Consider the following 24,235-nt stretch of genomic DNA (forward strand, 5'->3'; position numbering starts at 1 on the left):
TTGACTGACTGTGTCAAACACCATGCCCGACTTTTCTCTAGGACACCATTGACCGACTTTTCCCTAGGATATTTGACGGGCATTATTATTACACAAGTCTGTCTTTGCCGTTGACTGACTGTGTCAAACACCATGCCCGACTTTTCTCTAGGACACCATTGACCGACTTTTCCCTAGGATATTTGACGGGCTTACTGCAACTTTACGCAAGGTGCTTTAACCCCTCCTATATTATATAACTACTTGGCGTTTAAGCTATAGTACCCTCTCTCTCTCCCTCTCTCTCTCTCTGCAATGGAAATTAGTGGAACCAGGTCCTTCACCTTAAGTTTAGCCTTTCTTCTTCTTTGCTTATGCAGTGAAACTTGTAACGCTAAGGACAACACTAGTGCCAAGTCCTGCACTTCATCCTGCGGCCATATCCACAACATAAGCCATCCTTTTCGACTGAACGATGATCCAAAGTACTGTGGCAACATATCGTATACTCTGTACTGTGATAGCAACATTACAGTACTAGACCTACCTTCCGGAAAATACCATGTCCAGGCAATCAACTACAATAACAAAACAATTCGACTCCTAGATTTTAGCCTTCAGAGCAACAACTGCTCTTCCATGTCTCAAAATATTCCGCCCACCAACATCGAGGACACCAATTCTCTATATTGGCTAGGCCCAAGGCTTTTAGCTTATATATATTACTTGAAGTGTTCGAATCCATCGAATTCTTCTCTATACGTGGACACTGCTCCATGCTTGAATAATACAAGTTCTTCTTCTTCGAGTCAACCAAAAACGTACAGCTATGTCACCTGGGGCGAATTCAATCACTTCAAAGAATGGGATTTGGATGAGGGTTGCAGTGTAGAGTGGATAAGCAGTGTAGAAATGAGTTGGGCTGCCGGCTACGTTGAGGACTACAGCAACTTGTCTTATAAAGACATACACAATGCCCTCATGTATGGCTTTGAGCTTTATTTCGAGTCGCCTTATACAGAAAGCAGATGCCCAGGATGGACTGCGAATTATGTGTCTACATGTTTTCCTCCCACCATTTCAGGTGCGCCAATTCTCGACTAAATTAATAACTTTTGTAGTCGGAAATATAATTGCCTTGTCAAACTATGAACACATAACAAACATTCAAGCAAGAATAAAGCCCTGCTTAATTGTTCTGGTTCAATCACTGACTAAATTAGTTTAGGTATATCCTAATTCTGCAATCCATTATATGGAAAATGAGATTTAATGGTATCAACATGCCACTTGTGGTATTCCACTAAACTAGTAGGTAGGTGGTCTCATGTTTGACTCAGATAAACGAAGAGTTCGTGATTATTGATGACTCAATATGATTTAACTTAAATTAGAAAATGTACCCGCACTTCGTTGTAGGAGGTGAATGTATCATTCACAAGAAGCATGAATAATTTCCATAGAAAGTGGGCAAAATGGTGGTAGGAACATAATCACATTCTCAAATGTAGCGATTCATATAACATATATTTGAGCTGAGTGAATCCAACAAAATCACCAATTAACATACACATCTTCAAATAATTTAAATAAGCAAGAGATAAGTGATATGGGCTGGTAAGATCAACAGCTTGGTTTTCATTTAGATTCAATTCAGCCGACATCAAGAGCCATATACAATTTAACAGGATGAAGACATACAGTCGCCTTCCTAGTAGAGCTATATATAATAGGGAATTGTTATTGACACTTCAAAAATCTCATTTTGCACTCCAAACTTTTTATAATTAGAAAAAAAAAATACACTTATCGCAAGTGTAGAATGAGATTTTTAGAGTGTTAACAATAATTCCCTATATAATATCTTATTAATAAATGAATCACAAATGATACTATAGCTGTTAAAAAAAAACCCATTACTCAAAAACTCCAAGTCCCTCAGAACCCATTACTGAAAGCACCAATTCCATCAAAACCGAGATGGTAAAAGTACAAACTGGTTACAAAAATATGTTGTCTCATCCAATTGACGATAAGCAAAACAGATTACGAAAAGCAAAGTAATCAAACAGGCAAAAAATAAGAATAAAATCCTAAAACATTCTCATATTTGATAAAGTCAGCATCCACCTCATGTTCAGCTAGCCCGTTAAGAAAAACGATAAAGAAGGCCATTGGGAATGAAAGTTCATTTCATTTATAATTGATCAGACCTTATAAATCTGATTTGGCAAACGGCTCCTCAGCTCTTCATTTACCTAATGATTTTCAAAACAAACATCGTATCAGTAATTGTAATTGAAAATTTTATCTATTTTTTCAAATATTCAATAAATTAAACCACACAAAATTAAAAAAATATATGCCGCGACCTTGTAAGCAACAGAAGAGATGAAGCCGTGAGTGAGAGCAAAGTGGTGAGAGAAGCGGTGAGAGTGTATCCAGGAAGAGAGTAAACAGCAGGCAAAAAATGAAGGCAACACTGAATTCTTCTTGACTACCTATTTAGTGAGTTCTTGGCCCTATTTAGAGAGTTACTGGAATGAAATGAAGCCAATTCTGCAACAGAGAAACAAACGAAAAGTCAAAATGTAGAAATCCAAGTTTAACTTGATCAAATATAATAACCAATGAAAGTTGCAAACTGCAAATTCTCGCAATGTAGACAAAGAAACTTGTTTCTCAAAGACATATTGGTCTCTCTCTGTGAATACAACATTTGAAAAACCAAACAATAATTAATAAAATAGAAAATTGAAGTACCTGGCAAGTTTTTCTTTTTATACAAACCGTCATCTCCACTTGCTCTAAGGAAGGAGGAAGTGTCTGAACCACCCTTCATCACCCTTCATTCAAAACATCACAACACCTGCACTTATATGAAGGAAAAAAAGAAATGAACCAAAATAAAATTCTACTATAATCCAATTATATGAAGGCCAAACTCTTGAGTTGTGGCTGGTGGCCGTCGACCACATCATCGCCTCCATTTGAGAGAAAAGGGTTTGTTTGGCTCTTTTGTCCAATTATTTACACTAACCATATCTAAATGAAGAAGGAAAACACCTATGTTGCTCCCTTCTTGTGATCCAAATTTGAAGACGGCCGATGGGGAGGGGCAGTTATAAGTGTCATCCTCTTTGCTTCTCCTATCCCTGCATCCAAATGTAATACAATCCAATGTAATGCTCACAAAAGTTGAGCTCCAAACAAAGTCATAGGTTAGCAATCACCTAATCGATCATAACACCATTCGCAACTTTCATTATTTACACAGATTGCCATCCCTTTCATGCAAACACAGATAGCAATTCATATATGCCACATTATTTACAAACAGTTACAAATCAAGAAACAATTAAATCATCATCATGAATTACAGTATAATATCAACCCCATCAATTAGAAAAGATAGAGCTAGATGGCAATAAACATACAGAGAGGAACTGCTTCAGATCCTTCCCAAAAGCAATCTTATGCAGGATAACAAAAGAGCAGTTGATCTTTGATCTAATTGCAGACGCAATCTGCAAAACCGGGGAATTTGAACTTGTAAAATGTGGGGTGGAGACCTGAATGTAACAAATTGGTGTTAAGTGAATAATTCCAAACATATGAAATTTAGATCATCACACCTGAATGCAAACAGAAAAATTAAATAAAGAATCGAATGCATACACAATCTAATTAGACAAATAAGTGAACTTTCCCTTTTGGTATGTTTCAAGTTCAAATGTACCAAAAAACCAACTGTACAAAAAATCCCAAATGTCTCTATCAGATAACCCTTTTGTACGTTTACATTCTAAATGTACCGAGAAATACAAAAAAGCAAATCTACTATAAAACTAAATGTGTCCATATTATAGGTAATTAGATGTAGCTATATAATCAAACAAATCTTTATTATGTATTGGGTCTTTTCAAATCATCAAATATGATAATTTTTTTATTTATAAATATTCTACTATATTCACACAAAAAAGTAAAAATTATAACAAACAATTAAAAAAAAAAAAAAGCATAGATATAGAGATAATAGGTAAAGGAAAAAAAAAATGAAAAGCCTAGAGAAGTCGTGAAAAGGAGTGTTTGAGAACTAGAGTTTATGTTTAGGAAAGTGTTTGAGAACTAGAGAAGTCGTACATAGTCTTAATAACCAAAATTTTAGGAAAGTGTTTGATCAACTTTTTAAAGGGAGTGTATGTTTAGTCTAAAAATTTCAAAGACGAGGCGTCTATGTCAAAAAACCCATTTTTTTTTTTTTTTTTTTTTTTGAATTTTTTCTTTTGAAATCATAATGGAAGAAGGCAATTTTGAAATTACCTTTATACATATAAATGATGAAAAACTTGCCTTATTCTCTCTTCGAGTCATGCTTGCTCTATTAAGTTTCTTCTTCTGAAGTTAATTATACAAAATGAAGAAATGAATGACAGGTTAGACCTAATCCTGCATACCAACGTGTTGTGAGGCAAGGCTCTCCAAAACATAATTTTTTTTGTTTTGAGAAACTCCAAAACATAAGTTAGACTTGGTAGATGAATAAGAATTCAAGAACTAGAGTTTTTTGATAGAGAAACGGTTACCCGTATCCGTAGGTAACTTTTTCATCGTTCCAAATCCCCCTCTCCTCCTCTGTAGAAAAAAATAATACATATATATATTATCAATGTATTGACAGCACTAGAATTTTAAATTTATTTTGTAACGACTTATACACCTCACACTCGTTATGCTAATATGGTCTTGTTCTTTCTTTGTTCTTGTAGGTTTCTTTCAATATCTATGGCATCAAATCAGTAAGCGGTCTTCTTTTAGTTTTATTTATGCAATGTTTACATGTTTTCGGTCGACAGCCTTAATTTTTTAAATTCTGAAGACTGGGTGAGCTATTGCTAATTTTGTGTACTCTTCTTCACATTTTTCACTGCAGGTCGTGAAAGGATCTGGTTATGTAAGAAGTTTCTCCCCAAAAGCTTCTTTTATTTCTTTGGCCTCTATCTGTACTTCTTAAACCTTGTAAGTGTATGACTTTGCTCACTTTTCTATGGTATGTATCTTTTGCAGCTGGCAAGTCGAGTTCAAGGCACAACTACATCGGTAAGAGCTTCAGTTAATTAGTCCATACGCTCAAGTCTTTTGATTTTGGGTGTCTTTATTGGCACCCAAATTTTAGTTAAGTTCACCTAACTAAAACATTTTGTCACTTATAAACTACAAAGTCTGCCCTCATTTATAAGTTCACCCAAAATCAAATTGTTCGAGAGTGTCGGTTTCAAGTGTCCGGAAGGGAAAGGAAATGAAATGACTGGCAGACTTCCTGCAAGATGTTATTTCCATTAAGGACCAACGTAGGAGACGGAGGAGGCTGGTGTGGTAATGTATGCGGTGGTGTGTGTGTTCGTTCTCTTTCTTTTGGTGAGTGGTGCTTGCTGCTTGGTGGGTTGGGTGAACTCAAAATCGAGGGCAAATTAGGAAGCTTGATGACAAAATTTTTTAGTTGAGTGAAACTTAACTAAAATTTGGGTGTCAATAAAGACACCCTATGAATTTTTTATTTATTATTACTATTATTTTTTTTACTTTATGCACTTTTCAAACTCATGGTTGATTGATTGTGTTACAGTACGTGGATGGGGTATACTCATATTGATCGGTAAGAACTAAGGCCATCTTGTATTATTAGCATAGATTTCCCATTCTCTCTCTTTAATTACATCAAAGACAAAGTAAATCGGAAAGAAGGGGAACAAAAGTAGTACGCAGTGGATCTAACATATCAATGTCAATGATTGCAGGGTTACCATTCCTAGCCAAAATAATTTTTGGAGTTCCAGCTGTGACTGCATTTTTAATCTATACATGGCGTAGAAGACATATATCTATGTACAGCACAATAGAAGATTTTCTACAATGCAATAACAACTTCATGCCTATAAGGTACTCTTACTCGGACATCAAGAAAATGACTCGCAGGTTTAAGCACAAGTTGGGCGAAGGTGGCTTTGGCTCTGTATTTAAAGGAAAGCTACGCAGTGGCCGTTTTGTAGCAGTTAAAGTCTTGGGCAAGCCCAAAGCTAATGGCCAAGATTTTATTAGCGAAATAGCTACGATCGGAAGGATTCACCATGCTAATGTGGTGCGACTTGTTGGATATTGTGTCGAGGGATCAAAGCGCGCTCTAGTATATGACTTCATGCCTAATGGCTCCCTTGATAAATACATTTATTCCAAAGAAGGAAGTCTTCCCTTAACTATCAAGACTATGTACGAGATTTCTCTTGGAGTGGCGCAAGGGATTGAATATCTACATCAAGGTTGCGAAATGCAAATTCTACATTTCGACATCAAGCCTCATAACATCCTTCTTGATGAGAACTTTAAAGCAAAGGTTTCTGACTTTGGGCTTGCAAAATTGTATCCTGTAGATAATAGCATTGTCTCTTTGACGGCAGCACGGGGTACAATGGGCTATATTGCTCCTGAGTTGTTCTACAAAAATATTGGAGGTGTCTCGTACAAGGCCGATGTCTATAGTTTTGGAATGTTGTTGATGGAAATGGCAAGCAGAAGGAAGAATTTGAATGCAACGGTAGAGCATTCAAGCCAAATCTACTTCCCAATGTGGGTATACGATCAGTACATTGTGGGAAATGACTTGGAAATGGACAATGTTACAGAGGAGGAAAAGAAAGTAATAAGAAAGATGGTTATAACCGCCTTGTGGTGTATTCAAATGAAACCAAGTGATCGCCCTTCGATGTCCAAAGTTGTCGAAATGCTTGGAGGAGATGTTGAATGTCTGCAAATGCCTCTCAGGCCTTCTTTATGCCCACAAGAGACGCCTGTGACTGTGGGTGATATTCAAGACAATGAATTGAACCCAATATGTTCTAACGTGGAGCTAACGTGTTCATTGTCAGCTAGGTGATAATCAAATGGTTAAGGAAGTGCAGTAATGTATTATTAATTAAATTCTTGCTTTAAAGTGATTTAATGAATAATTGTCGTCTGTAATTGTTTGGCTTGGATTCATCTAAGAACGACTTGTGTTGGTGTGTATACATATACATTCGTACTTTAGTCTAAAGAAAGGTTTGGAATTGACGCTGTAGAAATGAATAGTGTTTCAATCCGAATTTCAGATTAATTACAACCATGCCATTGATCTTTCTGTTGGTTTCGGGTCAGCAGCCCGGCCCTCAGCGAGGCCCAAATGTGTTGGTTTTGGCTGGGAAGCCCGGCCCTGAGTGAGGCCCAAATTATTTAACTACATTTTTGCCCATCTAAGATTACAATCCAATGGTGGGGATGGTCTATTACGAAGGGTAATTTTGTCCTCTCATTTTTGGGCAAGATAGGGGGTCACCGGGTAGGTATTATTTGCTGTCGTTCAATTAGGGTTTCGGGGAGGGAGGGAGGGAGAGAGAGGGAGGGAGGGAGGGAGGGGGAGAGAGAGATGGCGATGGAAGGAGAGCGAGGGGGAGGGGTAAGGGGTCTCGGCACTGTTGCTGCAGATGAGAGGGTCGGTATGGTCAGAGAAGACCGTATTGGTCGTCGGGATTTCAGTGAGAAGGGGTAGGGGTCATCAACAAACCCTACTGAGGTTGGGGTGTGCCGGATCTTGCGCTGCATGCCTCAAATACAAAGACAAGTTCCTTTTTTAAATTGTTTTCTTTAATGGTGGCTTAGATTTTCTAATTGTTTAGTATGTTAGGTTCGGTTTTGGGGGATTTGTGATTTTATAGAGAGAGATGGATACGGAGATAAAGATTGACAGAGGGAGGAGAAAGCATGGCTGTGTGCATTTTTTTGTTGTTAATTAATGGGTTAGTGCGCAGGGTCAGTGAGGAGAGTGACAGAGGGGTGTATGGGAGAGTGACAGAGGGGTGCATTTTTAAATTGTTAAAACCATATTTCGTATTTTTTTGGTTTCACTGTGCTCATTTTTGTGCTTCTTGATAATTTCCTGGTGTTTGCTTCTCATCGCTCTGTTGGTAGGTTTTTTTCCCCATTTCTTGGTTCCTTATGTATTCCTTGGTACAAATCTGTCTAATTTTTGGCTGTGTGATGATCCTTGCAGGTGAGCTATATGAACGTTGTTTTGAAACACAGAGCTTCATCCCCTCGAATCTGCAATTCACAGCAGGTTCATCCTCACCCTTTCACTATTATCTGCTTAAAGCGAAACATTTTTATTATGGCCTTGGTTGCTTGACATTTTTAGGCATATAATTTGCTATACTTTTGTTTTGGTTTCTTCAGTTAGATGTAATGTCACCCAACATAGTATAATAGACGGAATCACCATCTCTGTTCTCTTCAAGATAATTTTTTTTCGTAACCCAACTTGGCAAATGATATAGTTTGTTGAAGAGAGAAAGCAAGCTTTGTTTGCTGTAGTATTAATAAGTCAGATCTCTTATTTTCCTGCAAATGAATAGACTTAATGCAATCCTCGGTCAAATCATTTATCACATTCAGACAAGTTCCCAATTATTTTTGCATATGAAGAAGACCATCTTCACTTACACCGGATTTATCTGCAAACAGAATTTTGATTACCCCAAACTTATTAATAAAGAAGCCACTGTTTTAATCAAATTTGGCATAATCTTTAACATGAATATAGAAGGAAAGAAGCAAAATAGGCCTCGAATGGATGTATATGTGTAGAAATTATGTTGGAAGGTTAGTTAAACTTAGCCTTATTCTCAAGTATAGTATAAATCCTTGGGTTATTTGGATTTCAGTGTTTATCAAACTTTGCCTTGCTTATGTATTGATCTCATAACTGTCGCTTTCGTACAACAACCCAAATATGGAATCTGCCATCTGGATTCTATATGGAAGTTGTGAAGCTTTTTTCCCCCAAAATTTTGGTCTTTTTGTTTTTGTATGTTGGTTTAAAACAAATAAGAAGTTTTCATATTGGTATTTTGCTTTTGTTCCTAAACAATGACAATTTTTTACTTCTGAAATGGTTGTCACCTCATTATTTGTTCATGTGCCGGTGCCCTGTTATGATGGTGCTCATTGCTCTAGGAAAATTGGGAGGGGAAATTTTCATATGCTTTGTGGAATCTTTGATGCAATTAGCATTTTAAATTTGACTCCTCCCATTAGGTTTTTTCTTTCTGATAAATTCTGTTGTGATCTATGTGTGTTGCTGATGAAAGAAGATAAAGGTTTAGCCATGTTCCTTAATGGTCCCTGAAACTCATGGGTACTTTCACTTGCTATGCATTCAGTGATAATTGTGGCTGATGCTGTTATGATTCATAACTAGGCAATTTCCACTCATATTTCCTTTGGTTGTGTAATGATTTTCTTTTGTCCTAACTTCACTTGCCATCATATGTTCAGGCTTGGGTTACCCTTGGTAGAGCACAGTTAAACTTTGGGGAGGCTGATAGTGCCATTCAAAGCTTCGACAGAGCATTAGCCATCAAGGTATTGTTTCACCTTTCAAGAAATTATAATCTGTACTTCTCAAAGCTTCTTACGCTGTTTTCTGATGCGTCTTTGAGCCACTGACCTTAGGTGGAGTCTGATACTGCAATATTATGTGCTAATCTAATAAACCCTGCAGCTTATTCGTCTTCGTCATGAGTAAAATAACATGACAGAAAGGAGCAGTAACCGGCTCGCCCATTCCCTTGATGATCGTTATAATCTTCGTTTTCTTAGTCTCCTCTATGCCCTCATCGAGAAAGTTCTCAAACCTGTTCCCATATGTGTATTGTTAAGTTGCTAATTTATAGATTAACCTGCTGTGATTCTGTGCTTGAAGTCAGGCATATGTTTAGACTTCCAAATTTGATGCCTTAGTAGCTTCAGTGCTTGCCTTAAAATTACTATAGGCATAACTGTTACAGTTCAAGTGTATGAAGGTTTTTTCCAAGGCATTTGTGATAGACCGCTGTACTTTAATCTTCTCCTAGGTCCCCAATTACAACAAAAATCAAAATTGCATAAATATTAAGAACACAATGAAACTGAAAAAATTATATGGTTCTAAAGTGATATAAACTGTAAATGGAGAAAATACAGGTGCATGTATTGGTGCATCAGATGTACAGATTAGGACCGATTCTCTGTGATTAAAGTCTGGAAAAATACAGTGAAAAAGATGCAACTTTTTTATGGGATTGACAATTTTCGGCTTAGTTTTGGCTAAGAAATAATTAGAGTGTACTTATCAAGTTGAGTTAACAAATTTGCAGGATGCAACAGAACACATGGGAGAAGTTTTGAAACGAGTTAAGAAGATCCGGCTTAAAAGAGCATAGATAGGGAATTGGCATGCTGCTTTGTCTCTGTGTTGGATTTTTATGTTTATGTTCTGCTGCTAAGTAGATTTTATAGTGTTCTAAATCTGTTTTGAAAATGTGCTTAAAGATTGGACATGTTATTGTATATTAGCCATGTAGTTTATAATTACCTGTGGACTTGAATAGTATTATCTGATTATAGTTTATAATTACCTGTGAACTTGAATAGTATTATCTAAAGCTCTCTCACTACTCAGTTGTATCTATATAGTAAGAAATTGTTGTGTAGGTGAACTACAAACCTCAAATTCCCTTCTGTATATTTGCAGTTGCTTTTCCATATAAATCTTCTCTTGCAAAGAAATTCAAAGGCCTCTAATTGTATTCATGGACTATAACTGTAATTATACAATGTACATTATTATTTAAATATAAAAAGGTATAATTTATATATAAAGTCAATTTAAACTCTTTTTGCTATGAGAAAGGGAACTGGTAAGGGAGGTATGGGTATGGTGTTTTTAGGGCTGGTTTCTAGGGAGGTGGTCTGGTGTCAGTGCCTTCACATGGTGGGGGGGGTGTGTGATACGGGGGAGAGAGGAGAGGGGGTTGGTTGCAGAGAATGGGGGTGTGATTTGGGGGAGAGAGGAGAGGGGGTTGGTTGCAGAGAATGGGGGTGTGATTTGGGGGAGATAGGAGAGGTGGTTGGTTGCAGAGAGAAGGTGACGGCGGGTGCACGATTAGGGGGACAGAAAGAGAGTTGATTGGGTACAAGATTTGAGGGTAGGGTTGAGGGAATGAGTGTGTTGGCTGCAGAGAGATGGTGGGGTTGAGTTAGTATCTCTCCCTTTCTGTCGCTTCTCTCTTCCTCCATCTATGACAACTTTGTTTTGGGGTCAAAATATGTTTGCTTTTACATAGAAATTTGAGTGTTTTATTTATTTATTTGGGTTTTTATAGCTGATGCATATTATGTTTTGTGTTTCTGGGTTTTATCACTAATTGTCAATTGGATTTTCTGGTTTCAAAAATAGGTGGAGGCATCGACTAATCTGCTGGCTGATCAGCAGATGCCAGTGTATAATCTTGCATCGAAGATTCTTTGTCGGGTTATCAATGTATCATTGAAGGTAGTGTGGTGGCTGCTCTTATAAAGAATTCTAAGAATTCTGGATTTAATTGTTTAGCTGCTTCTTTTGTACTCAAGTTATTGGGCTTTGCGAGGGAATACTATGTTTCTTTCTGCTGAATTATAGGCTGAACCAGACACTGATGAAGTATTTGCACAAGTCACTTTACTTCCCGAATCAAATGTAAGTTGTTGGCTTGAGGATTCTGATTTATTGTGGGCGGGTAAAACTGATTATCGGTTGAGATTCGGATGGTTTGATGTTTTAAATTTTAGCAAGATGAGAATGCAGTGGAGAAGGAAATAACATAGGGCACATGTCCTTAAATGGGAAAACACTTTGGTTAGGCAAAGCCAAATTAAGGAAGAGAATAGGTAGAGGCTAAAACATAATCAAGTGGAAATTTTAGGTACAAAATGTGTAGTGAGTCAAGAAATTATATAATGGTGTCCAATTCCACCACGGCCACTTTAAAAGGCTTAGTTCTTTTTCCAAGTGAAGAAATAAAATGGCACTTGAATCATAGAAATATTAACATCTATCCTCAAATTAAAAAAACTTCATATTTGAAAGGAAAAACACACACCAGCACACACTTGGAAATAGTTGGAAATATTGGCAAACCTCACAATATATATGCATGCTTTAGCGATATTTATAATGAGGATATTTATATAAGCAAACCTCACTTATGCCCTGTATTCATTCTACTGTTTAAGTAATGAAGAAAACTATTGTCAATGTCTCTAGCTATTCATTTATTATCTTCAATGATTTGGAAACCTGCTACTATAGTTTTCAGAATGGTTATGTCACACTCTGCTATTCTTCCTGTCAAAAAGGGGAAGGTTTGCATGGCTGTCACTCTTCCAACAGGTTAGTGGGTTTCTCTGGTTAGAACTTCAGTCTACAAGCTTTGTGGCTGATCAGAAGCTACCTTATTTGGATTTTGCTGGTAAGCATGAAATTATATATATATATATATATTCATTAAGTTTATATAATTACATGGGTGTTCTTTGAGTGCTATGTACATATATTTCCTAAAAGAAACTGATTTCTCACACTATTTTCTTATTCTGCACCTTTGTTGAATTTTTGTCCTTTGATTTCATTTTTTTTTTATTCAATTCAAATGACCAAAATAAACACGAGTGTATATGGAGAATAATGAGTATGCGGAAATCAGTATCATATCATAGATAATGAGTATGCAGATGACCATCTGTTTTACTTTGATTAATTTCTTTGGTCAGTGCATATCATAGATAATGTATTTAATAAATGATGTAGAAACAGTGTCCAGCTTCAATACTACAAGTGTATTATCTGTTAGATTCGACTTTCACAATTTTTAAATTTTTTAGTGTAAATCTGAACCGTTTATTTCCCGTATCATTCAATATTATGGAAGTATTTTCTGTAGAAACCTGCTGGAAAAAAATTTGATGTGGAAACCTGTGAAAAGCTCAATGCAGGCATCTCAACTCAATTACTACAAACCCTATTCAAGGTGAAGGGTGTCGTACACTATGGAATTGCAGGAAATGCAGATCCCCAACTCGAAATTGGAGATGTCACCATCCCTCAATTTTGGGCTCATTCAGGCCTTTGGAATTGGCAGGTATAAAACACTAATTTTCTTTAGAAAATTGGCTTTTGTTTGGTAATCTTTTTTTTAATCCCAGTTAATTGAATATCCAATTATGGAAAAATGTATTCGTACCAAACCAAATTCCAATTGAACGGTTGGTGTATTTGTTCCATACAACATTCGAATTGGATGATTGGTTTATTTGTTCCAAACCCCAATATCATATTATTTGTATTTCTGCCCATTTATGGATGATTGGTGTAGCTGCTATGATTGTCAGATTGTGTATGTTGGTTATTTCTTAAATGAGCAAATAAAGTCAGCAAAAAAGTAGATGCTATGTCAGTGTATGTCAATGGGGAAGTGTAGCTATGAAATATATGATTACATTGATCATGGATGATGCGTATAACAGAGTCCTAACTGAGCAATTTATGTTAGTGACTCAGTGTAGATGCTAAATACTAATGGGTGAATAATGAATGTTTCACTGAGTAGCATGTTATTACCAATCTTGGTAGATTTACAAAGCATATGAGAGAATTCGTATGAATTTTGCACTGGTGGCTGAAGAAAAATCAACAAGCTAGATTACTCATTTACCCATTTAATCACAGATATTGAGAAACCTTAGAGTTAATTATCTGTAACAATAAATGTTAATTATTCAAACTTGATTTCTTGGCAATGGCTTCCTTCGTTAACCTCTACAACTACGTCTCTCTTCACTTTCCCACTTCCTCCGGTCTCTCTTTCTCTTTCTAATCTCTACTGAGTTTCTTTCAATCTGTCAATTTATATAATTTATACTTTGATGTGATATTTGGTGCATTTGATTTGGTTTTGTGAATGTCTTCCTGACTTTTCCGCTTTGGATTAAAATAATAAGTTCAATGGTTGTATATATAACAGAATACTGATTTGCGAACAAGGCAATTCAAAGCTTGAAAATTTGTATATTATGCTAAGCTGACTACCTTTTTTCCCCGCTTTTTCGACTTTGAGCAATTGCAGTATTTTAGCCCAACTTGCTAAAATTTTTGTTTATATGAATTTTGTATAAACTTGAATAGAACTTATATCTGCAGGTTGAATGTGTCCTTTGCCAACTATTTTTTGGTATAAGAAAAAGATTACATTATATGCACACGATACTGTTTCAATATTCTACTTTTGCTTGCAATTTTGTTCTTTCTAGGACATTAAAGAGCAGTGTTGGTTTTTAAGTTTCACCACCAAATACCAACTGTTTGATTGTGATCTCTCTGTGAGATTGGATATATGATTTAAAAATTCTGTTAATAAATGTTAATTGTGATTCAAAAAATAGACTATGCTTTACCTGATCAAAAAACAGAAACTGCATGCGTATGATAGGAAGTGGAGAGCAATCTGTCTCGGTTTTGGAATGTACTGGAATCAAAGAAGCTAACTCAAGGTGCTAACTTTGAATTTTCCTGAAATATCTCCTTCTTTTTTGGATTAATTATTTTAGACGTAGGAAATGTCTATGTTTTATCTGGTAGTTGAAAATATAAATTTGGGACTTGTTCCATTTAGTTATTTGGGAGTTTGAATTTATAAATATAGATTTGTGTTTGTTTGCCCAGCTGTTATTTCAAAGCTGGAGGAGGCATTGTGGATTAATAATAGGAAATATGATGCTCTGTGGTGCTGGGAAATGCTTAAACTGCTTGCGCATTTTGCACTCCGGACCAGAATGAGGCAAAGGTTCCAAAAGGTGTTGCAGTGCTTCCTAAAGGCTTTCAATGAGGTACTTCCACTTACAAATCTCAAAGAAACTACATTGTTTTTTAACTTTCGATGTGTAATAAGGAGGGTTGTGAGATTGACTGCATAATTTGTAATTTGGGTTTAGTGACTTATAAAATTGCAATTTCAAAGATCTTAAATTACAGTTTAGTTATCCATTTTTGAAATTCCTGTGCACAGTAATTGATAAATGTAATGCTATTAGAAAATTGTTATTACTGTGATTGTGTAGTGCTTACTATGTATTTGCTTAGCTTAATTATTTTAAATTAGGGGTGGTTGAAAGTTGGAATTTTTATTCATGCAGTTTGTGCAGAGAAGAGTATCTCATTACAAGGAACTCAATCCAACAGAAAATTTACTACTCTTAAAAGCATTTTGTGAACTCCAAGCTCAAGTCAATCCTTAATTTTCATCTACTTTTTATTTCTCTATGTCTAGGTGATTTACATGGTTTGTAACCATTAAATCACCCAATTTCATATTTACAATTGTGTTTCTGATTGTTGATGTCAATTAAAATACTATTATTCAGGTTATTAGATTTTATGCTATGTGTTAACATATTCATTTTGATAATTACCACTTGCTTTGATGCATAGAAAATGCTAATTCTGTGGCAAGAAAATAGTCTTATTTCCTGTTTAATAAAACTCATAATTAAAGAAACTGTTTGAAGAGAATGATACATAATTATTCATGCAATTTGTAATCCCGCAGCAACACGCGGGCATTACTAGTTAGTTATATATACTAAAACTCAGTTGAGTTTTAGCACTGTTCAGCAATAGTAAGAGGGCGGAAATGCCCTTGATTTGTTTGGGGTTTAGGTGCTGCTGAATTGCTTTGTATAGTTAAATGTCATTTTTGCCCCCACTAGGTGGGCTGTCTTCAGCTGCCCGAAAAGTCCTACGCCTTTTTTATCTCGCCTGTTGCAGGGATAAGGTGAGAATTGACTGTGGTGATCGTGTTGGGTACTTTTTGGGGTTTATTTTGCTTCCTTTTCCTTTTGGTTTATTTCTCTCGCCGTTCTCATCAATTTTCTACCTATCTCAAACTGCTCTCTCATCTTTTCATGTCTCTCCCAAATTATCTGTGCGAAATCAGTGAGCGTGTTTTTGGTTGCTGGAAAAAAGTTTGGTTGTTACAAATTTCTTGCGTTCAAAATCCCTCAATCGCTACGAATTTTGTTCCTTTTTTTGGATTTATCAGAATCAATGTTTTGGGTCAGAGGTCTACAGTTACTGGGTGAGTTTTTTTTACTTTTTGGGTATCGTTGTTTTAAATTTTTCTTGGTGGTTTTCGATGCTCAGATGTTTTTGCATATGAATTTTGGATGGTTTTTGTATATGGATTTTGTTTTTATAATATTAGGTATTTTGTTTCTATGCTTAGATTTTAATCTTTTTCGGGGTCAAATATTTAATTACATCATGTCATGGGTTTTGTATGGGTTCAATTGGCAGTTTTGATTTTCTTTCTATTTTGTTTCCATTCCACTGCTGTCTTTCAATTTGTGTTGCCTCTCTGATTCTGGCTTTGTCTGCGTGTGTCAAAGGATAGAAACCAGCTGAAGTCAAATTTCTGCGTCTTGGTTCTGCTCCTTGGGTCGCTGCCCTGGAGATTAAATTATCAAAATTTGGTGTTTCCACGTTGCCGATTCCAAGTGGTCGTTGCTGAGAGGATCAAATTGGTGAGTTTCGAAATAAAAACCTTTTTTCCTAATTGATTTCCTTGCTTTTGCTGATTATTGTTGGCTTTAATGCATGTTGATTTTTTATTTTCAATAATTTTGCTTATGTGGTTTGCGATTTTTGTTCTTCATTTTGTTCAGATTTTGAGGTTTTGATTTTGTTGTTTTTAGGTTTTTTTTGCTTTCCTATTTTTGAGTGAGTTATTTGTGATCATTTTGCATTTATCAAAATTCAACTAGGGGAAATTGGTCTCTGTGTTGTGCCAAATCTTTACAGATTACATTTGGCTTAGTTTTGTGGATTTTATTTGGTCTGTGTAGCTATTTTTTGCCTGATTTTTCTTAATCTTATATGCTTGGGTTGTAAATTGTGGCTTTCCAGTATTTTGATTTTGTGGTCTTTAACTAATACACAATTTGCTCTGAGGTAGCAGCACCTGTGATGCTGCTGTTATATATTGGGTACGTTTTCTTTCCTTCTGCTTTTTTCCAGTTTGGAGATGCACTGATAATTGTTGGATTAATATGGATTTGTATTTTTTGGGAAGAAATGAGAGTAGTCGTTGGAATTTTAGAATGCTTTGTGTTTCTGCCTTTTATGTGACAGAGGGAATACGGACAGGGAGTGGAAAACAGAAAACATTAGTTTAGATTGCAATTTTAAAAGTTTTTATGCTGTTAGTGCTGGAACCTATGTATTTTGTCGGGAAATTGATAATATGTAAAGTTATTAGGATTTTGGAAAGCTTTGTCTTTCTCAGTTTTATCCGCCGGAGGGAACACAACTCTTACATATATGATTTCAAGTTGTCCCTTAAGAAATTCAAGCTCTGTTGAATACATGAGGTGTAAGAAACTGTTTGGGATATTTTCAAGTTTTTCTGATTCCTGAAAAAAAAGCATGCTTAAGAGTAATTATATTTTAATTTTTATTGAATTCAGGTAACCATCTTTAATTTTTTTTGCTTTGATTTGAAGAATTCCTTACCCTGGAAAGCCAGGGCTTCCTGATGAGTTCTTTGGGTTCCATATCTGGCGTCTTTGTTTTGTTCAAATTTGGGGCGTTTGTGATTTGGGATTTATATACTGTCTTATCAACTCTTAATGTTGAATTAGGTAGCTATTAATGTTGGATTAATCAAAGTTGGGCATCAGTTCATATGTTTTTCAACGTTTCTATTCCGATTTAATAACGTGATTTAATAGTGTGATGCTGATTTAGGCTATGAATTCAGAGGCTTTTGAATAGCCAAGTTTGCAACACGGATTTCAGAGGCTGTTGTATCATTACCTGAAATATGCTACATATAATCCTTAGACATCATTTTTCACTTTGATTAAGATGTGTGCCTACCTTCTCAGTTTTTACCATTGTAGATGCGGGTGGTATAAATTTTTACTTAAAAAATTGAACTCGAAATGAAAACCCAGGTGAAAAAGCATGGAAACAACTCTTGCGTAGAAATGACTTCTGGGAATGAATTTTCTTGACATTTGATCCCGGCTATTTGATAAGAGTCAGGTTTTATAACTCAAACCATTGCCAATAACCATTTGGTAATAGGATGAATAATTAATCGTCAAAAAGCGAGTTCATGCATATGAAATCCGGTTTAAGCTTACTTTTGCCCTTATGAATATTTCTTAATCTGATAGGCTGATGCTTGGAGGAGATGTTCAGAAAGTGCAATAATGTATTATTAATTAAACTCTTACTTTAAAGTGATTTAGTGTACAACTGTCATCTGTAGTTGTTCGGGCTCGGATTCATCTAAGAACTACTTGTGTTGGTGCGTATACATATACACGTTACTCTAATTCAGCAATTGCTTCTAAATGTAGGAGCCTTTTATGGATTCTTGCAGGTGATGTGTTTGTAGACTTGCAAAAACAAAAATTTTAGGAGGCATCCTTCTCCGAACCATCGTTTTCATGGAAGGACAATCCACCGAGTGTCACTGGATGCATCCGAGCCCTAAAATTGCAAGTTGGTTTGGAATCTTACCATCCTCTTCTTCCTCAATATGGATTCGTTGGTGATCTCCTTCCTCTATCAGATTATAAATCCATTTTGGATAGCGGATTTCATTTGTCGTGTCCTCTGTGGTTGAACCAATATTCTTCTTTCCTCCTACCATCTCAAGCAGCAGCATTCAAGACATCTGCCTTGTAAGACACATTTCGAAAATTCCAAGCTCTTCCCCGTCGCCCTTGGAATTCTTATTTACTTTCCTTTTATCAGCGATATAGGCATGATATGCCGCAATGATCATTAGTAACAGAACAAATGAACGCAGGGTTGCTCCTGCAAATGGATAGATACTATCCACGAGTAAACATTTATTCTCGAGTGTCCTTTGGACATGAAACAAAGCTAAACACCAGTCCTACACAACTCACCCTTGCAAAGGTCTTTGTTTTGCCTGCAAAGGACTGTTGCGAAAATTAGACTGTCATTTCTCAAAATTAATCAATATTGTTACCACAAATCTAAGCCGCTAATTACATGAAAGCAGAAAAATCAGAGCATGTAGCAGAGTTGCTGATCATCATCATTAAAAACATCATGAGCAGAATGGATGCGAAATAAGATTTAGACGCGTTATCCTTACTTGGTTTCCTCCTGTCAACAAATTCAATTTCGCTCTTGGTGCCATTGTTCTTCAATCTACACCTCTTGCCCTCTGCTTCACATTCCATACAATTTGGTTTAGACCATTTTAAATGAAGAGTTTTAATTGCATTTGTTTTTCCAGAGGCAATGGGCAATGGAATAAGGTAACGTTTTATTTACCAAATGCCACTTCTTTTTCCAATGATATTTTTGGGCCTGGGGTCTGGGTTAGGCCCTTTAGGCCGTGTGTTTGTTTGGGTTGTGTACATTTGGGCTGTTAAATAGTTGGTTTTAGTCTGAAAAGGACTTTATTACCCATTTTAATTTGAGATCTAAAGGCAGAAAATAAAAGTTGGATGGGCATTATTGTCAGTTAACGTTTAGGAGGGGTGGGTGTGGCTATCGAAGGAAATTGGTTGGATTCGGTGAGGGAGGCTTATAGGGAGGATAAGTCCATGAAATCCATGGAATCGGTAGGCTTATAGGGAGGATAAGTCCATGAAATCCTATCCTCCATGAAATCCATGGAATCGGTAGGCTTATAGGGAGGATAAGTTCATGAAATCCATGGAATCGGTGAGGGAGGCTTACAGAGAGTTGGTTGGATTGTGTGATGCGGTCAGGGGAAATTACAGAGAGGGAAATAGAAAGGGAGGAAGGGGTATGATGAGTAGATTTTATATTATATATTTATCTCTATTCTTAGTATATTTTGATTATTATTTTTGAAGAATTTTGATATTTTGAATTGTATTTTCAATATAAGATTTTCGATTTCATCTGGAGCAAAACATGATCAAATGGATGAATTTTGGAGTAATTCCAGTTGGAGGACGTTCGTGAGTCACTTGGCTTGATCGTGTCAAAATTTGGAATTTTTCTACCAATCGGTGATTTTCTGGCGATAGAATAAAGGAGCAGTGCACTGGAAAAGTGAAGTTTTGGGCTTGAATTGTGTTTTTTGAGCCCAAGATGACCTTTGATGGGTTCGTGGCCTTCTGGAGATGCGTTCAGAACATCCCGATCTTCAAAACAAGCTATTATGGGCTGGATTTGGAGGATATTTGAGAGTAAAATGTGGCTGAACAGTTACTTGGTAGATTCTCTTAACTTAATTAGGATTTTATTTTTTAAGATATTTTATTATTATTTAGTTTCCTAGTGGGAATAAAAGATTTTGTTTTCTACGGATTGTGCGATGGTTTTTGGGGGATATTTAGTGGGAATAAAAGATTTTGTTTTCTAGGGATTGTGCGATGGTTTTTGGGGGATATTTAAGGTTTTCCGCCGGCCCTAGTCTATTTATCTTCTCTTTTATGCGACTTTGGAGACAGAGAGAAATTGGTTAGGGTTTTTGAAGATTTTCAGATTTTTATTTTAAAGTGTTTTCATTCTTTTTCTTCATAATAATAATATTTTCTATGATTTTAATTATGAATATGCGTAACTAATCCGTTTGCTAGGGCGAAACCTTAAGCCTTAGCATAAATATGTAATTTTTATTTAATTACTTATGATTGATTGCATGCACGCTTTGAATTATTGATCACCGTTTTAAATTGCCTAATTGTCTTAATGCTTGATCACATTAGGATATTTAGAAAAGTAATTTGATGCAATTTTGGTCGGAAGGTTCCTTGAAATTGGCGCTGACTTCTTGTGGTTAATAATTGTAATTTCACTTAGAATGAACACCACATCTTAAGGGTTGCATGGTTTTTCAAAGGGTTTTCATAAAACATAATGAGTCTCTCATGTTCATATTTGATTTGAACGTCCAAACAGATTGCATGTTAGATATACTTTCTATGTTGGAGGTTCCAAGTAGAATCTCTACTAATTAATGAAACCTTCTTTGTCAACCAAAAGAGGATGAAAAGACAACTTAGTTTTCTATCACAAAAAAAAAAAAAATGATGGGCAATAATGTAATTTCACAGGTCCAAATTTTATTGTTTTTTATTGAAGCCTCACCTATAGATGATGTTAAAATACCTTCAATATTATAAATTTAAAAAAAAAAAAAAAAAAACCTCCCACTCCCTCCCCCCACGTTCTCTCTCCCTCTCTCTCCTTCTCATTTTCTAAAAAAATGTGTTCATACACACAAAGTGTGTAGGCAAATGCTATTATATATTAGGAAAACCTAACTTTCAAAGTGGCACGTGTAAATCATAAGTAATTGGTAAAAATACATAGGATTGTTAGGTGATTATGGAACCCTAGTGCTTTTATAAATTGGTATTTCCATCTCTTTTCTTTTATCGCATTAGTTTTGGGGAATTAACTATTAATTTTTAATTAAAATTCGTTTTTAATATTACCCAAATTCAAAATCTCCTTTCTCAATTTTTAATTTTAAGTAATTAAATATGAATTGTTTTTACATAAATTATTAAAATAGTTCATGTGGAGAACGACCTTGTATGAACATCTATACTACAACATCTTTGTACTCTTGCAAGTATTTAATGTGAATTTAACCCTGTTTGTATAGGTTCTAAAAATCCTATCAGGGCATTTGGTGGATGGTTACAAAGAGAGAATCAGTGAGGGCTTTACTGTATTCAAATTAGCTTTATTCATTCGCTAGAAAATTATGATCTCACAAACGCCTCTAATCATTCATCTGAGAGGCAAGTTGTTCCCCTTAAGGATGAATTGTTATCCAAAGAACTATCTGGTGAACCGTCCGTTGGGAAAGAAGATCTACACTACGACTAGCTTATTCGTCAGTTAAAACACTTCCATCTTTGCTCCAAATGTTTGCCCGACGACTGATGTATTAACCTACAAACTCTAGCCGTCCTGTAAATCTATTCAGTCAACCCAGTTTGTTGACTAATTTTGCCCTACTAAACCTGTCGGTTAAAAAAGGTGAAATCGACGAAATCTTCTCTGTCGAGCAACACTTGACAGGGCAAGCCATAAATTCTAGTAGTGCAAGTTTAGATGAATCCAAGAACTAAAGGATTTAGCAAGTTTAGATGTATATTTCCTGTCTTTGGGGTTTCCGATAAATGATTGTACTTTACAGATGAATTGTACGTCTCATCTGTGTTGATTAAGATCTCCCCCTGTTTTTCGTGGCATTGAACTGCTAATCCTTTTCTGTGGTGGTTTCTGTATACTGCAGTACAATTCGTTTCTTTTAGGACTGATTTGAATGCGATTGATTTTGTTCAGTACCTTTCAAATTTCATGTGTTTTGTTCATTTCATTTAACTTTTTAAGATTTTATTTTTTGTAAATGCTAGTCTTATCATATTTTTCATACCATAATTGTATCACTTTTTTAACAGAGATGGAACATACATGTGTTGATGAGCCTTACTTTTATAAACTGATGGTACAAATATGGTAAGTGCAGTATTACTCTTTAGTAGAGTAATGTTGGAGATACCGCATATTTATACCACATTGATGTACCATATAATGTGACAAGTAATAAATATAACCAACAATCTAACATTTAATGAGATAAACTCATTACAAGACGTGGTATGTACACAGCCATATCACAATATGGTACAACAATGTAATATAAACATGTAATCTCTCTAGTATTTTGCTTATTTTTTTATTTATATTTGTTAATAGAAACAATATTGTTGAACCTTAAGAAGGATTACACTCAACATCATGCGGGTGAACATATTAAATGTTGAGCAGGCTCCTCGTATAATGCTACATAACTACCAAATATGGGTAAATTCCAGCTCCTGCCCATGGAAGCCCATACTTTGCTTGCACATGAGCTACTTAATGAATTGGAATTAATTGTGGGTTCCTCTAGGTCTTTCTAATATTGTTTACTAATTGTTGCGGCATATCAAGTGACTTTGCATAAAAACCTTCATAACATTGACACGGTTATAACACTGTGTGTCGTTAATTGTCAATCATGCAACGCAATATGTAAATTCTTTTTACATAATGTTTGTGTGATTGGCACAAGAAACTACATGTGCCATAGAAGTTGGTCTTGAAGGAAACATTTGATAAGCTAAGTTCATTAGAGCAACACTCATACATGTAATTAACAATTAAAGGCTCTAGCATGCTTATATACACTCAAAAATAAAACTTAACTCATGAAATTCAGAGCCTAGTAATTGTTAGTCAAATACTCAACTCAAATTCAAAACAAAAAGAATTGACTTTATACTTTTCTAGATCCTCAAGGATAATCACATAAAGTGAGGTTCTCATTCCTTTTGCTCATAGCTTCTTTTATCCATTAATATGGATAAACTCTTGCTTCTTGGCTCCATAGATCCATGTTTTGGATGGTTGAAAGGATTCTCCAAAGCAACTAAAGTAGGAGGCTTTTATTTTTCGGAGTAAATTGTAGCACTAGTCTCTTAACTTTAATCCAATTGGAGCAATGATCTCTCACTTAAAAATTCATTATCATTGGCTCCTCAACTCATCAAAACGTGCAGCTATAGTCATTTTGGTCAACTCCATTAGAACTTCCGTTAAAATGAGTCACATGTCATGCACGTGAGGCTAAATCAAGGGCCAAATAAGAAAAATTGTATTAATGATCCCTCAACTTTAATCCAACTGGAGAAATTATCTCTCAACTTTAACCCAATTGGAGCAATGGTTCCTATCTTTAACCTAATTGTGGCAATGATCATTCCAACATAACTCATTTTAACAGAATTCTGAGAGAGTTGACGAAAATAATCATAACTACATATTTTGATGAATTAATGAACTAATGAGAATATTTAGTTAAAAAATTATTATTTCAATTTAATTAAAATTAAAAGAACATGCTACAATTTATTATATTTTTCAACGCCAAAAATGAATGACAAAGAAGATGAGTGTCCATCCCGCTCACAAATTTGATTCCCGTGAAATATGTTGCATATTTGTTGGCTATCCTCTTGGTAAAAAAGTCTATGCGCCTTATAATTTGGTCAAAAAGGCTATCCTGCCAGCCTAGTGGATCAACCACAGCAGCCCACACGGTCTGCCACGTCCCTTGCCCTCACGTCACCCTCACGCCCGCCTCTACCTTCCACGCAATCTCTTGCGTCCCCAACCCCATTTCCTTCCAACAGCCCGCCAATTCCTTCCGCGTCACCTGTACACCCCACCCAATATTGTGATTATCCGTTATCCATGAAGTTTCTTCCATCCTCAAAGTAATACTTTTTG

General features: G+C 35.7%; 2 protein-coding genes across 51 annotated transcripts in view; both read left to right on the forward strand.

Moving 5' to 3' along the window:
* The first annotated feature begins 210 nt into the window (after nt 1-210).
* On the forward strand, nt 211-7,100 carry LOC148698393 (LEAF RUST 10 DISEASE-RESISTANCE LOCUS RECEPTOR-LIKE PROTEIN KINASE-like 2.1). Its single transcript, XM_088682711.1, has 6 exons — nt 211-1,063; nt 4,752-4,781; nt 4,916-4,936; nt 5,050-5,082; nt 5,609-5,638; nt 5,781-7,100. The coding sequence occupies exons 1-6, from the start codon at nt 295-297 to the stop codon at nt 6,911-6,913; spliced, it is 2,016 nt and encodes a 671-aa protein (XP_088538837.1). The 5' UTR covers nt 211-294; the 3' UTR covers nt 6,914-7,100.
* Nucleotides 7,101-7,372: 272 nt separating this feature from the next.
* The window catches only part of LOC137747456 (uncharacterized), an 87,747-nt gene continuing 70,884 nt past the window's right edge, over nt 7,373-24,235 (forward strand). The window contains exons 1-14 of one of the 50 annotated variants that reach the window (XM_088682899.1): nt 7,373-7,979; nt 8,066-8,131; nt 9,349-9,435; nt 10,209-10,285; nt 11,291-11,386; nt 11,513-11,569; nt 12,182-12,262; nt 12,855-13,010; nt 14,358-14,418; nt 14,591-14,754; nt 15,061-15,150; nt 16,317-16,446; nt 16,878-16,908; nt 18,312-18,803. In XM_088682899.1, coding sequence (XP_088539025.1) covers nt 11,327-11,386; nt 11,513-11,569; nt 12,182-12,262; nt 12,855-13,010; nt 14,358-14,418; nt 14,591-14,754; nt 15,061-15,150; nt 16,317-16,433 — 786 coding nt within the window. In that variant the 5' untranslated portion in view covers nt 7,373-7,979; nt 8,066-8,131; nt 9,349-9,435; nt 10,209-10,285; nt 11,291-11,326 and the 3' untranslated portion in view covers nt 16,434-16,446; nt 16,878-16,908; nt 18,312-18,803. Of the gene's footprint in view, nt 7,980-8,065; nt 8,132-9,161; nt 9,209-9,348; nt 9,436-10,208; nt 10,286-11,290; nt 11,387-11,512; nt 11,570-12,181; nt 12,342-12,854; nt 13,011-14,357; nt 14,419-14,570; nt 14,755-15,060; nt 15,151-16,311; nt 16,448-16,877; nt 17,192-18,288; nt 18,804-19,202; nt 20,495-24,235 lie in introns of those variants that run through there. The other 49 variants (XM_088682863.1, XR_015954851.1, XM_088682858.1 and 46 more) reach the window with 49 other exon arrangements.

The sequence above is a fragment of the Pyrus communis genome, chromosome 2 (genome assembly GCF_041283825.1).
Source record: "Pyrus communis isolate YQ-2024b chromosome 2, ASM4128382v1, whole genome shotgun sequence".
In the NCBI taxonomy this organism is placed as follows: Eukaryota; Viridiplantae; Streptophyta; class Magnoliopsida; order Rosales; family Rosaceae; genus Pyrus; species Pyrus communis.